This window comes from Papio anubis, chromosome 8, assembly GCF_008728515.1.
Source record: "Papio anubis isolate 15944 chromosome 8, Panubis1.0, whole genome shotgun sequence".
NCBI lineage: Eukaryota > Metazoa > Chordata > Mammalia > Primates > Cercopithecidae > Papio > Papio anubis.
Genome location: NC_044983.1, coordinates 65485565 through 65502532, shown reverse-complemented (window position 1 = coordinate 65502532; position 16968 = coordinate 65485565). Strand labels below are relative to the sequence as shown.

The following is a 16968-nucleotide window of genomic DNA, read 5'->3' as shown; positions in this document are numbered from 1 at the left end:
TTCATATTGTCTACAGACCAGCTGTGTGCCTATATAAAGTTACTTAACCTCTCTACACTTGTCACATCTGTAAAATGGAGACAATGCTCTCATTGGATAAGGCCAAGGGCCAGTGGAGGGGCCTCGACTTGGCAGCAGTGGCCAGCATTGTCACTGGTACTTGTGAGCAACCTCCTTTCCTCCATTAGAGCATTATCCTACTCTGTCAGTGGTCACCAGTGCCCTCAGATACTCTTTTTTTTTTTTTTTTTCAGTTATCATCCTGTTTGTCTTCCCTGCAGTCTGTGCACATCTGACACTTCCCTTCTTACTGCTCTTTTGGCTTTTCTGATGTGTCCCATACCTCTCTAACCTTGCTTCCAGTCTCCCTCTTTTGGCTGTTCCCTCTTCTCCTAGATCTCTTCACAATTTGAATGATCTTCCCTATTCATTCCACCCTTTCTTGTGCCACCTTTGGGCTGATGACTACTGGTCAATATTCCTAGTCCAAACCTCCTGTGTGTCCAATGGCTTATGGGACATGTACATCAGGATGTCCCCCAAACATTTCAAACTCAACACATGTAGATGAGAACCATCTTTCCCCTCAAGCATGTTTCTCCCCCTGTGCTTTTATTGGCTGTCAGGCACCTAGTCACCCAACTTGGTGCTAGAAACTTGAGAGTCATCCTACCTTGGCCCGTTTTCTCCTCTTGCAGATTGCATCAGCTGCCCAGTTCCCTCCTCTCCATGCCCCCGCCAATGCCTCATCACATTTGGCTTTCAGACTGCCTCCCAACCCACTTCTGTGCCTGCGGTGTGGCCTCACATCTGTCTACCTGTCACTGCCAATGCCAGCTCTCTGGTGAGGAAGTCGGAACATCACTGCCTCCACAGTATTGACAGTACACAACTTAGGAAACCCGTGGTGTCCTTTCCTACTCAGCCACTCTTGCAGTCTGGTCCTGTGCCCCATCCCTGCAATCTTCCCGGCAGCTCATCTACCTATTGACCGGCAGCACCATGCCCCGGTGCCTCTCTTCTTCCTGCTGCGTGGAAATGAAGGCTAATGGATACTGGCTTCTCCAGTAGCAGGCTGCATAGAATGTACCACGTTGTTTTAAGCCATTTACATGAGTATTTTCCCCACAAGTCAGAGGTTTCTTTCTACCAAATATCTTGTGTTGTTTATCTTTGGTCCCAGAACCTACTATGGTGAATGAGACATGGTGGGTGCCCAAGGCACGGAATAAACACTCAGAAATGATTTATTTATTCAGAGTGGGCTGTCAGCCTCAGCCGCTGACTTTTCTAGAGACCGGCCCCCTCGGGGCTTCAGCGCTCCTCGGCCCCTGCGGCCGCGCAGGTGAAGGGCAGCGGGGTGGCTGGCTGTGGGAGGGCTGGGCTGGGTGGCTGCCCTCGCGCCTGCGCCCTCGGCTGCTCCTCTCCGGGCGCGTCTCTGTGCGCGTGTGTCTGTTTGGAGCCGAGGAGAGGCTTGGGTGACAGGCGAGGGGTTGGGGGAAGAGTTCAGTCTGAGTCACAGCCTCATTCACTGATTTCTCTTCGGCTGGACCGAGGCTGCCTCCCCACGCGGCTCCCAACTATTCCCGTAGCTCAGTGCCCCCCTCCCGCCGCTCCACTCAGCCAGGCAGACAGACTGACAGACTCGCTAGTGAGTAGCCGCGGCTTGAGCGCCCGGGCAGCGCGGCGGGCTGTCGCCGGCTGTCTTGTCCTCCCACGGGCTGTGTGTGTGTGTATGTGTGTGTGTGTGTATGCGTGTGTGTGGAGGGTGTGCGTGTGTGTGATGTGCGCGCAGGGGGTGTCCCTGGGATTCCACGCCTGCTCAAGAGCTCCCTGCCGGGATCCGCGTGTCCATCCGAGTCTGCACTGCTGTGAGGGCGCTCGCCCAGGCAGGGGGTTCGGACGTCCCCAGCGCGCGGCGAGAGTTTGCTGGGATTCCCCGGCTCCTCACGCAGCGGCTGGTGGGGTTCCCCGGGAAGGCGCCTGGGCAAGGCAGCGGCGGGGAAGCCCGGGATTGTGAGTGGCTGGCAGGCCGGGAATCTGGGAGAGGGTTTGGCCCAGCACAGCCGAGGGAGATGCCGGAGACGCCACCCTTGGCCGCCCAGCCTCTCTGCCTTTCTCCCTTGCCCTTCCTGTTTTCTTTTCTCAGCAGCATCACAAAGGCGCGCCGCAAAATGAAACCCAGTGTAGTGAAGCTCGGCTCTCTTCCACCTGGTGCATATTCTGACCCCCGTCCTCGCCCCAGGCTGGAGGAGTGGAGTGGGGGTCCCCAAGATTAGGGGCGGGGGCTTACCCCGGGGGCACACCTGTTTTCAATTCTCGCTGAATTCAAGCTGGGTGCGGGATCGCGAGAGCGGTTCCAACACGCCAGGGTGTGTGTGTCTGTGTGTGTGCGTGTGTGTGTGTGACCGCGCACGCGCGCACGCACCCCAGGCCCACGCTTGTGGGGTGCGCTCAGTCAATAGCACACCTCCCCGCCGGCCGGCGTGCGCCCAGCCGGCTCCGTGGGCTCCTCGCGCGCGCTCTGACAGCGTGCGGGGATCTCTTTGTTTGGTTGTGGCTTCCCTAGCTCTCGGCAAAGCAGACGGATTTTCGGTTTCGTTTGATACTGCGCTCTGGGACTTAGTGCGGTCCACAGCCTCGAATGCCCCTGGTATTTGTAATTGAAGAGTTCTTTCGGGCAGGGGGTTATTTTTGGTGTTGGGAATAAAGAGGCAAGCATGTTGACCTTTTTGCTGCTGCTTTCGGCTTTGAATGCGTGTCTTTGATGGAGCACATTCAAATCTAGTCGCGCACACGTGCCAGCGCACACCAGTGTGCACACACATTTCTACACACGTAGTTTACCTCCACCCTCTTTTTTCCTTTTATAAAAAATTGGGACAGGGAATACATTGTGTGTCTGTGAAAAAGTTTCCTTTGTTCTTTTGGGCATTTTCTATTTTGAGTAATGGAGTAGGAGTACGAAAAGGTTGCAATTAGTTCACTCGAATAAAAGACACTGCCTCTGAGTCAGAGCTGCCAGGTTGATAATTATTAACATATAAAAGCAAACGCAATGTTTAAGGCAAAAGGGGCGGGGCGGGGGCAGGTCCGCGGCAGACAATGAGGTAGAGTCTCCGCCGACCGCCTGCTGCTTATTGTTCCCGGACTAGAGACTGCAACCGGCTGCTGCCTAGTCCTTCGGGGCTCCGCTCCCGTCTCACTCCTCTGTTCCTCTAGGGACCGTTCAGGGTCGCCCAACGCTGGTCCCCGGGGCGCTGGGACGCTAGCCCCAAGTCGCAGCTGCTCTTCGCTGACCGCCCTCTCTCTGCCTTGCAGGTTGGCAGCTTCACTCCCGAGGGTGCCGCGAGCCCACGCAGCGAGGACCCGGTACCCCTGGCGCGGCGAGGTGGGATGCGGTGCGGACAGCAGCGCTAAGTGACCCCCACGCCCGGCGCGGGGTGCACTCTCTCCTGGCCGCGGGCCGAGTGGCGGCGGCGGCGGAGGGGATGAGCCTAGGACGCGCGAGACGCCTGCCTCAAGCTACCTCCAGGAGAGGGACGCCGAGCAGGGCTCATCGCAGGACCGCGCGGACCCCTGCCCCCGGTGGCACGCGGCTGCGGAGCCTTGGAGTCTCATCTGTGGTCAGGATGCACTGGGCGCCTTCCAGGTGGTGAGGATGCCCTGCTGCGCGGCCCTGCGCCCCCAGCCCCAGTCCCAGGTGGGCAAGACTGAGTGGGCCCGGCTTCGGCCCCTCGTGCCGGTGGATGAAACGTGCCGGAGTGCTTGGGTGCCATCAGCTATCGAATCTGAATTGTAAGAGCCATGGACGAAGGCACTGGACTGCAGCCCGGGCCGGGAGAGCAGCTGGAGGCGCCGGCTACCGCAGGAGCTGTCCAAGAGAAGTGCGAGCCAGAGACCTTCAGGTCTAAGAGTTTACCGGTCCTCAGCAGCGCCTCCTGCCGGCCGATCCTCAGTCCCACTAATGAAGACGCCAAGCCAGCCTTTGGCTGTGCGGATTCTTCTGGCCACCAGGACTTGAAGCAAGGCCCGAACCAGTTGGCCCCCAGTCCCTCTGCCCCGTCCACTTCGGCGGGGCTCGGGGACTGTAACCACAGGGTGGACCTCAGCAAAACTTTCTCGGTGTCCTCCGCCCTGGCCACGCTCCAGGAGAGAAGGTGCCTCTACGTGGTCCTCACGGATTCTCGTTGCTTCCTGGTGTGCATGTGCTTTCTGACCTTCATCCAGGCGTTGATGGTCTCTGGGTACTTGAGCAGCGTAATTACCACCATTGAAAGGCGCTACAGTCTGAAGAGTTCCGAGTCAGGGCTGCTGGTCAGCTGCTTCGACATCGGGAACCTGGTGGTGGTGGTGTTCGTCAGCTACTTCGGCGGCCGGGGTCGGCGGCCCCTGTGGCTGGCCGTGGGTGGACTCCTCATCGCCTTCGGGGCAGCCCTCTTCGCCTTACCTCACTTCATCTCGCCCCCCTACCAGATCCAAGAGTTGAACGCCTCGGCCCCCAACGACGGCCTGTGTCAGGGTGGCAACTCCACCGCCACTTTGGAGCCTCCGGCCTGTCCGAAGGACTCGGGAGGAAATAATCACTGGGTCTATGTGGCTTTATTCATTTGCGCACAGATTCTCATTGGAATGGGCTCCACACCTATTTATACCCTGGGACCAACCTACTTAGATGACAATGTCAAGAAAGAGAACTCCTCTTTGTACCTAGGTAAGACTTTCCTGTTCTCTCAGATATGTTTCACTCACACCGAAACTTACTTTCCTTATAAAAATCAAAAGGAAGCATTTTCTTTCACATTTTCATGTGTATTATAGGTTAAAGTTCACTTTATTTTATGTTTTAGCCTTGCTGTGGTGTGTTTTCAGTTTGGGAGAGAATCAGTTAGTTGAGAGTTCTTGAAACTAATTTTCAGACTTATACTTCATGTTTGTCTTTTCCCAAGTAACATAAACTTTAAACTGTGGGGTGATGCTTCTCTCTGTTGCTACCTACCTATGGAAAAGCTCCAATTTGTCAAGTTTATGTTCTAATACACTTGTTGAGGAAGGAATAGCAGTACCTCGTGTGTAAAGTTTTGAATGATTTTCTGCTTCTTTCTGCTGCTGCTTCTGATTTCTGTCCAGAGCGGCAGGGATGGTGGCGTGGCCAGACTACATACATCATGCTTTATTGCCTTTATACCTGTATTTCTTTTTCTTTCTTTTCTTTTCTTTTCTTTCTTTCTTTTTTTTTTTTTTTAAAGATGGAGTCTCTCTCTGTCACCCAGGCAGATCTCGTGCAATGGCATGATCTCGGCTCACTGCAACCTCTGCCTCCTGGGTTCAAGCGATTCTCCTGCCTCAGCCTCCTGAGTAGCTGGGATCAGAGGTACCCATCATGCCTGGCTGATTTTTGTATTTTTGTAGAGATAGGGTTTCACCATGTTGGTCAGGCTGGTCATGAACTCTTGACTTCAGGTGATCCACCCTCCTTGGTCTCCCAAAGCACTGGGATTCATACCGGTTTTTTTTTTTTTTTTTTTTTTTTTATGTGTCACCTGCACCACTGTCTAAAAACAACAACAAAAATTTTAATAATGTCAAATGACTGGCTTATCTTTATGAAGAAGCAACACCACAGGTTATAAGGTTTATCCAAAGCTATTTTTATTGCTGTCAAAAACCCTCAATTGTATGAACTTGGGAGAAGAATCCATTCCTATTTTTCTGAAAAGCTGTGGCTCTGGGATTTGTTGTGTTGACTTGCATAAGTCAGCATCAGTGGACAAGGTGCTTAAGTACAGGGGGCTCCTGTTAGGCCAGGCAGCAGTTGCGGAGGGTATGAAAATTTATATTCTAGACATTCAAGGTTGTCAGCACTTCCCTGTAGTAGCTGGTTCTTCAAAACTGAACTTCCAAGGGATGGGTTTAAACCCCTAAGAAGGATCAGTGGCTGTCATACCAGATGAGATTTTTGTTTTTCTGTTTCTCTATTGGAGTGCAAACTAAACAAGCTAAAGCATTTTACTTTACTGAAAAAAACTGAAATGGAAGCCGGGTGTTGTGGTGTGTGCCTGTAGTCCAAGCTACTGAGGAGGCTGAGGCAGGAGGACTGCTTGAACCCAGGGGCGTGAGACCAGCCTGGGAAACATAGTGAGACCCCATCTCCTAAAAAAAATAAAATGGTAAATAAACTAATACTAGCTATATTTAGCAGTTTATTAGGGATGTGCTGATAGGACCCTTGATTTGGGAATAGTAAGATTTCAAAGGACAGTGTAAATGATATCCAGTATAAGAGGGCTATGCTTTGTCCTCGGTATAGTTACTGTCCCCAAAAGCTGTTATAGAGGGGTGTTTGAGTCCTCAGTAATCCCCACTAACTGGGTCAGAAATGGGTCCGAAAAAGAGTTTTATAACTTATTTTTATTGCTACCTGCAAGAGAAAGGAATTTCCTTTCTGGGTAGAGAAGAATAGCTTGCTTATTACCTTGCCTTCGTGTTTTCTAACATTTATTAAGACAAAATTTTAAACACACAGAAAAGTTGAAACAATAGTACAATAAGCACCAGTATACCTAGTATACCTACCATGTAGACCCAATGATTGTTTATTTTGTCATGCTTGCTTTATCAACCTGTGCGTGAGTATATGTATGTATAGAAATATATTTTGGGGGATGGGAGGCTAAGTCCTCTAAAAGTAATTGCAGACACTGCTAGGGCATCTTCTAAAAATGAGGGTGTTCTTTTACATAACTGAAGGAACATCGACATCCTAAGAAAGTTCATAATCATTCCCTAATATCATTAAATATTCAGGCCCATTCAAATTTCCTCAATTGTCCTCTGAAAGTCTTTTATATTCATTGATTGATTGATTGAGACAGAGTCTTTCTTTCACCCAGGCTGGACTGCAGTGGCACAATCTCAGCTCACTGCAACTTCTGCCTCCCAGACTCAAGCAATCCTCCCACTTCAGCCTCTCAAGTAGCTGGGACTATAGACCAGTGCCACCATGCCCAGCTAATTTTTTGTGAAGACACAGTTTCATCATGTTTCCCAGGCTAATAATAATTTTTTTTAAATGAGGAACTAATCAAGATTCATTCATGCATTGCATTTGGCTGTTAGCCACTTTAGCCTTCTATAATCCAGAACTGTGCCTCAGCATTTTTCTTTTTCCATGGCATAGACTTTTTGAAGGGGCAAGGCTAATGTTCCACATTCTAGATGATCATTTCCTCATGGTGTGACTTACCTTGATTCTCCATTCCCTATATTTCTTGTATACTAGAAGATCAATCTAGAGGCTTGATTAAATTCAGACAAAATATTTTTGGTCTGACTATGTCAGAGGCAATGCTGGGTGTTTTATATTACATGCACCTTGCTGTTCACTAGTGATGTTAAGTTTAATCATTTGGTTGAGTGAGTGATTGGTGTTTTTCCACTGTACAGATTCATTTATCACTTTGAAAATAGTAATCAATCTGTAGAGTGATACCTGGACTCCGTGTAAATGCCCCAGTTGTTTTTCATATTCTTGCTGCTCTTTGCCTCTATTTACTTTGAAAACTTGGATCTCCCTTTCATCCCATTTTCGGTAGCATCAATGCAGACTTACTTTGTCAAAATCACAGGCAGAACTCTATCGAAAGGGAGAACATCCACTAACAACAGCCCTGAGATTTAACTTTTCTGGTAGTGGTTGCCCATCAAGAAGAAAAATAGCAAGTGCATATGAAGTGCATAGTCCGTGCTAGGCACTCTGCTAGTTTTGGGAAGACCAGAAGTGAGACACAGTCTCGGCATTTGAGGTGTTTTTAGTGTAAAGCAATATTGCCAGTGCAAGGTAGGAGTGTAAAGTGATGTGTGCAAGGGAAGGAAAGGAATAGAAAGAGTATTCACTTTTTTCCCTCCTTCTTTTCTTTTTCTTTCTTTCTTTCTTTCTTTCTTTTTTTTTGAGACGGAGTCTCTCTCTTTTTTTTTTTTTTTTGAGTTGGAATCTTGCTCTGTCACCCAGGCCGGAGTGCAGTGGCGCGATCTCGGCTCACTGCAGCTCCACCTCCTGGGTTCGCGCCATTCTCCTGCCTCAGCCTCCTGAGTAGCTGGGACTACAGGCGCCCGCCACCACGCCCGGCTAATTTTTTTTGTATTCTTAGTAGAGATGGGGTTTCACCGTGTTACCCAGGATGGTCTCGATCTCCTGATTTTGTGATCCACCCACTTCAGCCTCCCAAAGTGCTGGGATTACAGGCGTGAGCCACCTCGCCTGGCCCTTTTCTTTTTTAAAGATATTGATTAAATTGCTTTTTTTTTTTTGAAAAAAATTGATGAATGCAAACTGCATTAGACACATTCTTTAAGAAACCTAGGAGAATTCTGCTTTCTATTAAATGGATCTCAGTAGGAGCTACAGTAGTTTGAGAATCAGAAATCTTACATATATTATTTCACTTAATGTTCTCAATGACCTTAATGAGATGGAGATTATTTTCCCTATGCTACAGATGAGGAAACAGGCTCAGAGAGTTTAAGTGATTTACTAAGGGCCTCAACCCCATGCCTTGCTGACCCTGGGGACCCTGAGCTTCCTTCTACAGTGCATGGCTCTTTGGCAAGAAGCCCTGAGAACCAACTGAAACCAAAGGATGTGGCACGTTCAGCAGAGTTTTCCAACAGTGCAGAATGCAGAATGCAGAATTGCCTTAAAGTCATCAAAACATGATCAAAATAAGATTATTCCCTAAACCTTTTAAAGTAGGTTTGATAGACTACCTCTGTACAAATTAGAGACCATTGTACCCTTAGAACATGAGCAGTGTTGACCAGTTATGATGTGAGACATTTCCCAATAAATAACAGGTTAAAATCTTTCTTATTTTTCACAAAGGTGTTCTTCTGTATTACATTTTTCACCACCCACCCCTTTCTTAATCTTCCTGTCCGTCTTTCTGACTTCTCATTATAACCTCAGAGGAAAGAAAAAAAAAATCAGGTAGTGGGTTAGTAATTACGAGCAGAAACAAATATCTGCAGCAACGTACAAACCATTGAAATGGAATGTAATTGTATATCTTAATCTTTTGAAATTCTATGTTAACATTCTGGCAGTTTTAACTGTAGAAGAGATGTGGTCACAGATGAGATACAGCAGTATTTATAACCACTAAATGCCTTAGCTTCTGCAAGGAGAGAGGCTTAGTATTGACTAGGAGCATAGAGAAAGCTTTGTAGGTATTAATAAGAAGCAAGGTTAGCAACTAGACCATAATTTGTAATTATATCTTACATATAAGGAGAGAGAGAAAATGTGATTCTTTGGGGGCAAGAAATTTGTGATTTGACAGGGAAAAGAGTAAGAATGGCGAACCAGGTAGGAAAAGGAAGAAAAGGATGCATTTCTAGAAGACAAAGCCACAACTCTGATTGGGTGATATTCAGGATCAATAATGATTGGCATGGTTCAGCCATCAGTTAAGCAGGGTGGGTGCTGGCTCTTCCACCTCCCTAGTGTGTCCCATTAACTGCCAGCCCTGACTTCACATGACAGAGAAGACAGGGGCTAGAACTGGCCCCGTGCCTTAGAAAGAGCACCAGATAAAGAGGCAAAAAAATTGTATTTTAGTCCCTCTCTACCAACAACTGGTCATGGGACTTCAGACAAATCCCTTGGCTTCTCCCAGCCTCTGTTTCCACGTGGGGATTAGCACATTTGTTTCTCTCGCTGTAACATTTTGAAGACCAAGTGGGATTCTGTGTGTGCAAGTGTTCTCCAAACTGTAAGGGACGGTGCTCTGACAAAGTAGAATTCAAACTTATCCTAGGTGTGGGCAGAGAGTGGAGTGAGAGAGTTTGCTCTTTCCAAGTATGAAAACCTTTAAACATATCTTTTCTATAATTGGAAAAAAGAAAAGAGACATTGCAAGGGAAACTAAAACATTGTATAGGAGAGCACTCCTGGGAAACATTGAACAGGAACATTTTGATCAGTGTTTTAGTAACGTTATAACCTGATTAATTAAATTTTCTCAGGACTCAAGGTTTTATCATGAGAACTTTCTGCATGCCAACATTTGATGATCATCTTTCTTTAATATATGAACATTTAAGTAATGCATATTTGCACCTAGTATAACACAGTAAAAGCTCCTTTGAAGTTTCAGGGACTTGTGGTGTGCCATTTCACCACTGTGGGTCTACATTTGTCCACGTGGACTGTGGCAGGATGTATGGTGAACAAGGACAGGTCCCAGGACATACTTGGAAGTAATTATTATAGCTTTTAGTTTTTATTTTCTATTTTATTTTATTTGATTTTATTTTACTTTATTTTATTTTAAGATAGAGTCTTGCTCTGTTCTCCCAGGCTGGAGTGCAATGGCACTATCGTGCCTTACTGCAAACTCTGCTTCCCTGGTTCAAGTGATTCTCCTGCCTCAGACTCCGGAGTAGCTGGGATTACAGGCGCCCGCCACCACGCCTTGCTAAGTTTTATATTTTTAGTGGAGACGGGTTTTGCCATGTTGCCCAGGCTGGTCTCCAGCTCCTGGCCACAGTTGACCCACCCACCTTGGAGTCCCAAAATGCTGGGATTATGGGCATGAGCCACTGCGCCTGGCCATATTGTTTTTCTTTTCTTTTCTTTTCTTTCTTTCTTTCTTTTTTTTTTTCAGGGTCTCACTCTATTGCCCAGGCTGGAGTGCAGTGGTGTAATTATGGCTCACTATAGCCTCAAGTTCCCTGGGCTCAGCCTCTCACCTGGATATTCCTCCCACCTCAGCCTCCCTGAGTAGGTGGGACTACATGTGTGCACCACCATGCGTGGCTAATTTTTGTATTTTTGTAAATATGGGGTTTTGCTATGTTGCCCAGGCTGATCTTGAACTCCTGGCCTCAAGTGATCTGCCCTCCTCAGCCTCCCAAAGTGCTGGGATTACAGGCATGAGTCACTGCCCCTGGCCTATTCAGGCCCTTCTCCTTCTCCTTCTCCTTCTCTTTCTCCTCCTCCTGCTCCTCCTCCTCCTCCTCTTTCTTCCTCTTCCTCTTCTTCATTCTCTTCCTGTTCTTCTTCAGTTTTCAAATTTTATTTTGTTTTTTGAGACGGAGTCTCATTTTGTCACCCCGGCTGGAGTACAGTGGGCTGATCTCAGCTCACTGCAACCTCCGCCTCCCAGGTTCAAGCGAGTCTCCTGCCTCAGCTTCCCGAGTAGCTGGGATTACAGGGGTGTGCCACCATGCCCAGCTAATTTTTTTTTAAACATTTCTTTAGTCTTCTAAAAGTAGAGTGAGCTTCAAATTAGTTGAATTGTATTTCTTCAAGATTTTATGGTAATATAAACATTATATATGTGTATATAAGTCCATATACACATATATGATTTTAATATATATATATATTTTGCTCTTTTTGATTTTTTTCTCTGAATATGAGAAATATTGCATGGAAAAATCTTTTTTTAACTTTATTAATTTTTTTAAATACTTTTTTTTGTAGAGACAAGGTCTCGTTATGTTGCTCAGACTGGTCTAGAACTCCTGACCACAGCAATCCTCTTCCCTGAGCTCCTAAAGTGCTGGCATTACAAGTGTGAGCCACTGTGACCAGCCTATGGAACAATCTTGGTCAGTATTTCTGCAATGTTATATAGAGCAATCTACAGATCAATATCTATATACATTTATTTGTAGTGATATATACAATGAAAGATACATATATGTATCTTTCAGTTCAGTGTTCTCTGGAACCATATAACTATGTGTACCAGTGATTTGACAAGTTAGGGGCTTCTTTGTCTTGAGTTAGAAGCCAGCTGGGGTGGGCAGTCAGGGGCTGGTACAGCCTTGAGTGCTGCCAGGTCCCTTCTCTCTTCCTCCTGGGCTGTTCTTAGTGACGACTGCTGTGTCTCAGGTATCACACACCTGTTCCCACAGAAGGGAAAAGTGGAGGAGGCAGTACCTGCTTCCTCTAGAGGATGTCCTATCGGCCAAACGGAGTCCCCTGGCCTATTCCAGTTAACATGATTTTGAGAAGGTAGATTTTAGATTTTCCAGGCTATATGGGAGTGGAAGACAGGTGAGAGGAGGGTGGAGTGAGTGCTGAATGGCTCCCGTCATATCGACCACACCAGTCATGCTCACACGGTTGCCCTAGTAGGCAGAAAATTCAGAACTGTTTTTTTTTGGTTTTGTTTTGTTTTTGAGATGGAGTCTTGCTCTGTCACCCAGGCTGGAGTTCAGTAGCACAATCTTGGCTGACCGCAACCTCCACCTCCCGGATTCAAGCGATTCTCCTGCCTCAGTCTCCCCGAGTATTTGGGACTACAAGTGCCTGCCACCATGCCTGGCTAATTTTTGTATTTTTAGTAGAGACTGGGTTTCGCCATGTTGGCCAGGCTGGTCTCCAACTCCTGACCTCAGGTGATCTGCCCGCCTCGGCCTCCCAAAGTGCTAGGATTACAGGCATGAGCCACTGCTCCTGGCCCAGAACTGTTTTTCCCTGACCAGTATTAGCAAGCATCCTAAGCACCGTGTAGCGTTAGTTTTTCTGATTCTTCTGGTTGGGATTTTAAAGACGCTCAGTAAATAGCACCTCTTTCCCCACCTTGATTTCTGACTTAATTGAGAAATATGACAAAGGGAGCACAAGGAGGCCAAAATACCACTTTTAAAACTGATAGAAGTGACGTTGCAGAATATAGCTCATATCTTTGTGCAAGTGGACTTCTAATGAGAGCAGAAATAAATAGGCTCGCCCATCTAGCCATGGGCAATGCTGGACCCAAGCAGTGTGGCTGCCTGGGGTCTCCCATGTGGAGTAGGGGGTGGCGGTGGTGTCTAGGTGGGACTTATGCCAGGAAGGAGCAGGATTAAAGTTTCACTCCCTGCGTGCATACTTACTCCCAAGAGGCAAAAAAGAGGAGCTGCGCTGAGCATGCCTGGTTTATTTCAAATTCATCAGGCACATTAACCCCTTTCTCCCTTCCTGAGGAGGAGCAGTGGAGGCAGAGAGAAGGTGAGAAAGGAGACATCGAGAGTGGGAATACACATTGTCTCCTAGGACTCGTAACCCATTTTAAAATGCTGCTTTAATTTTGCTTGTCTTGTTTACAATGTGTTTACCTTTGTAAACCACAACAAATCCTTTCTGTAAGTAGCGTCTGTGCAAATCATGAATAAATAAAAAATAATCTCCACTGAAAACTAATATGAGTCTGAATGATGGTTGAGGAATTTGAGGGGATGATTCCAGGACACACAGAGGATCACCTTGAACAACGTGATGCCATGAGTGGAGGACCACACAGCATCAGCTTCTTGTTAGGATGCTCAGGAGTTTTGTGTGTGTTTGAGACAGTTAATTTGTGCCACAGATATGTCTTCTGTACAACAGCAATGATTGAATTTTGATCAGCTGTGTGGTGGTCATTTTTGGCCTCTAAGACAAATTCATCTACCATGCTGAGAAACAAACCCATTTCAGGGTCTAACTGCAAAACAAAAGGTTTTACTGCCTCGCTGTGGAAAAGACAGTGGGTGCACATTGATTGATTCAGCCCACCCACAAATAACAGAGAGCAGCCTTTTTAGTAGCATTTATGGTAGAGTTTTCAAACAGGGTTTTATTGATCTCTCCTCTCACATGGCTATGAATTCTGTTATCTATGTGGTCTGAAACAGTCCTTCTGAAACCTGAATGTGTGTGAGACTCTCAGGGGATCTTGTCAAGATGCAGATTCTATTTCTATAAATCTGGCTTGGATCTGAAAGTTTGTGTTTCTAATATGCTCCCCGGGGAGTCCATTGCTGCTAATCCAGGGGCCACATTTTGAGCAGCAAGGATCGAAAGACCAGAGATATTTGGCCCTTTTCAGTGGCAAGAAGTCTCTCTCTCTGGATTTGGGGTTGGAGCCACTGTCGGTAAAATCAGGGGCTAATTGCAGTTCTATTTCATTAGGAAAAATATCTTACTGCATTTGTGAAAGTAGATGTCAGTTTTGGGTATTTCATAAACTATGGCTATTTCTTAGAATTTCACAGTTGGGTGATATGATCACTGATAACTTCAGTGAGAGAAATGACCTGAGATGAATAGTATCCATTTTGATATTCACCAAAAGAAGTGCCTGTCTTCTCCTGACTCAGAAGGCTCTGTGCAGTCGAGTTGCTCCTTTTTGGTGGAACTCTTGATGTCAGATGTGAGTCTGCAAGCCATGTTAGTCTAGGTGAGCTCATCTGCTAAGGCCCCTTGGTGGGGGAAAAGCAAACGAATCTACACATTTGGCTCTGCTTTTTTCTTTAAAGACAATCTAGAAATGTTAGCAGTGAACTGGGAGTTTGGTGACCGACAAATGTAAGATCTATATTGAAAATGGTTTTGGAGAATAAGGATCAGAAGTTTTTCCATTGCAAAGACTTGATCATACAGAGAAGGGGGCATGCTGGCCTGGTGGCTGAGGTTCTCTCCAGGGGTACTATTCAAGCCAAGATGTTTCCTAGAGATCATCTCATTTAACCTCATTTGTGAAAATGATAATTTGGCAGGCAAGAAAACCCAGATTCCAAAGGATGAAAGGATTTGAGCAAGAGAAAACAGTATGGTAGCTCCTCAAAAAATTAAAAATAGAGTTATCATATGATCCAACAATCCCAGTTTTGGTATAGATCCAAAAGAATTGAAAACAGAGTCTTGAAGAAATATTTACACACTAGTGTTCATAGCAGCATATTCGCAATAGCCAAGAGGTGGAAGCAAGCCAAGGGTTCATCAGCAGAAGGATAGATAATCAATATGTGATATCTATATATCTATATAATATTATCAGCCTCAAAAAGGAAGGAAAGTCTGACACACAACATGAATTAGCCTTGAGGATATTATGTGAAGTGAAAATAAGCTAGTGGCAAAAAGACAAATACTGTATCGTTCCACTTACATGAGATAGTCAAATTCATAGAAACAAAAAGTAGAATAGTTGTTGCCAGGGGTCAAGGGGAGGGGAAAATTGGGAGGGAATTGTTCTTTAATGGATTTAGAGCTTTATTAATACTTTTGCGAGATGAAAAAGATCTGAGAGATCTGTTGCACGATGATGTGAATATACTTAACACCACTGTATACACTTATACATGATTAAGATGATTTTAAAAATTAAGAGATCTGTCCAGGTTATACAGTCAAATTGCCTTGAGTCTGAAATGGATATATGGACTATAAATCCATCTGAATTAAAAACATAATTATGATACAAATGGAAATTCTAAAAAGTTCAAGTCCTTGAATGGTAAAGTCATTTCTCCCAGCCTATGAAGCATTCTAGCACATGTTAAATAATGTGAGTCTGTCCTTCAGTGATGAGAATTGTTTTCTTAGGTGTGTGGGAATTTCAAATCATAAAAAGAAGAAATAGGGATTTGGGAAAAGAAAAAGGTAAAGTGGATTTTAGAGTAGGCATGTTAAGATTAAAGTCTTCAGGCAGAGAAATGAAGGTGAAGAAACATACTTGTGGATTTGAGTTGTTCTACTGTGTGTTTCTAGGGAAAGAGATTGGAATACTTGGAGGTAGAGACTATGGGTTCATGTCAATGTGTTCTGCTGTGTTGGGTGCTCCTGCAGTAGCCAGTGCTTGCACCCTGTTTCCTGTGTTTTCAGTTTCCTTTTGCTGGAGAAAAAGAGATGGGGATGGGGGTCCCACAGCTGCCCAATCCCCCTCCTCAACCAGCATTTGCAATTTTACAATACTCAGGTGTTGCAGGTTCTTCATTTCAGTTCCTGTGGAAAGCTTTGTAACTTTCAAGTCATTCTAAAATAGTGGTTTTCAATCAGGAAAGATTTTGGCTCTCTGGGAACATTTGGCAATGTCTAGAGTAATTTTTGATTGTCACAACTTGGAAAGGGTCTATGGTATTTCAGCATGTTTAGGCCAGAGATGTTGCTAAACATCCTACGATGTCCAGAAGAGCCTCCAGTATCCAATAATTATCCAATAAAGCATTGCCAATAGTGATGCTCTAAACTTTTTTTTTCAGCTTAAACTTTCAAGTTACTCAGTATCTTGAGTTCCTTATATCTTGGAACTAGAAGTCAAAATCTCTAGATCATAGAATCAGAAAAGTATTGAATATGTGGATGGAGGAGACTTAGGAAAAAGATCTTTGTAAGTAAGAAAGTCTTCTAGCAAGCAAGGGATAGGAAGTAGAAATTAACTGTGTGTTACTCATTGCTACAGTGTTGCTCGGTAGATTCTGTGGTATTTACACTATACTGTGCTGTTAGTAGTTTAGAGAAGATACTATGGTGTGCTCCAGTGGATTATTTTTAGTGGGTGCAAAAATATTAGGGCTTTTGTGGTTTCTTTAGTTACTTTAGTTCCCATCAGCTTAAACAAATTTAACCATGGGGATTTTCTGGACTATATTATTGGAGTTGGGAATATTGTAATCCTTGAAGAGGGAATGATGTAATTGTGTGTGTGTGTGTGTGCGCGCGCGCGCGAGTGTGTTGATATCTTACCTCTCTTTTAGTTGTGGTGACTTTAGGAAAAGAAAACATTAAGACAACGAATTATGGAAAACTAGAAAGCAGTTAATCAGCATTCTAAAGCAGAGCTCATCAATGAAGTAATTGGACGTCAAGAGGAGCTGTAGGATAGATTTAATGAGGAGTTATAAGACCTAGAATTTTTCTTAAAAATAAATGAGAGCTTAACTAAAACAAACAAACAAAAAACCCAACAACTGTGATATGGTTTTATAGGTGGAGGTCTAACAAGGACTATTTTTACAGCAAATATTTTTGAGTGTTTAAAATATGCCAGGCATTGTACTAAATATTTAATTTTTAAAATTGTAATTTGATAATTTATAACAGCATGCATTTATGGGTACAAAGTGATGTTATGATTTATGAATACAATGCAGAATAATTAACTCAGGCTAATGAACATGTCTATCTTTTCAAATACTTAGCCTTTTCATGAT

At 45.3% G+C, this 16968-nt stretch overlaps 1 protein-coding gene across 3 annotated transcripts in view; it reads left to right on the top strand.

Moving 5' to 3' along the window:
* The first annotated feature begins 258 nt into the window (after positions 1-258).
* Positions 259-16968, top strand: part of SLCO5A1 (solute carrier organic anion transporter family member 5A1) — a 161992-nt gene continuing 145282 nt past the window's right edge. For 2 of the 3 annotated variants that reach the window (XM_009213168.4, XM_003902846.4), the window contains exons 1-2: positions 259-1651; positions 3322-4714. In XM_009213168.4, the coding sequence (XP_009211432.1) occupies positions 3808-4714 (907 nt within the window). In that variant the 5' untranslated portion in view covers positions 259-1651; positions 3322-3807. Of the gene's footprint in view, positions 4715-16968 lie in introns of all 3 variants that reach the window. The other variant, XM_021942411.2, reaches the window with a different exon arrangement.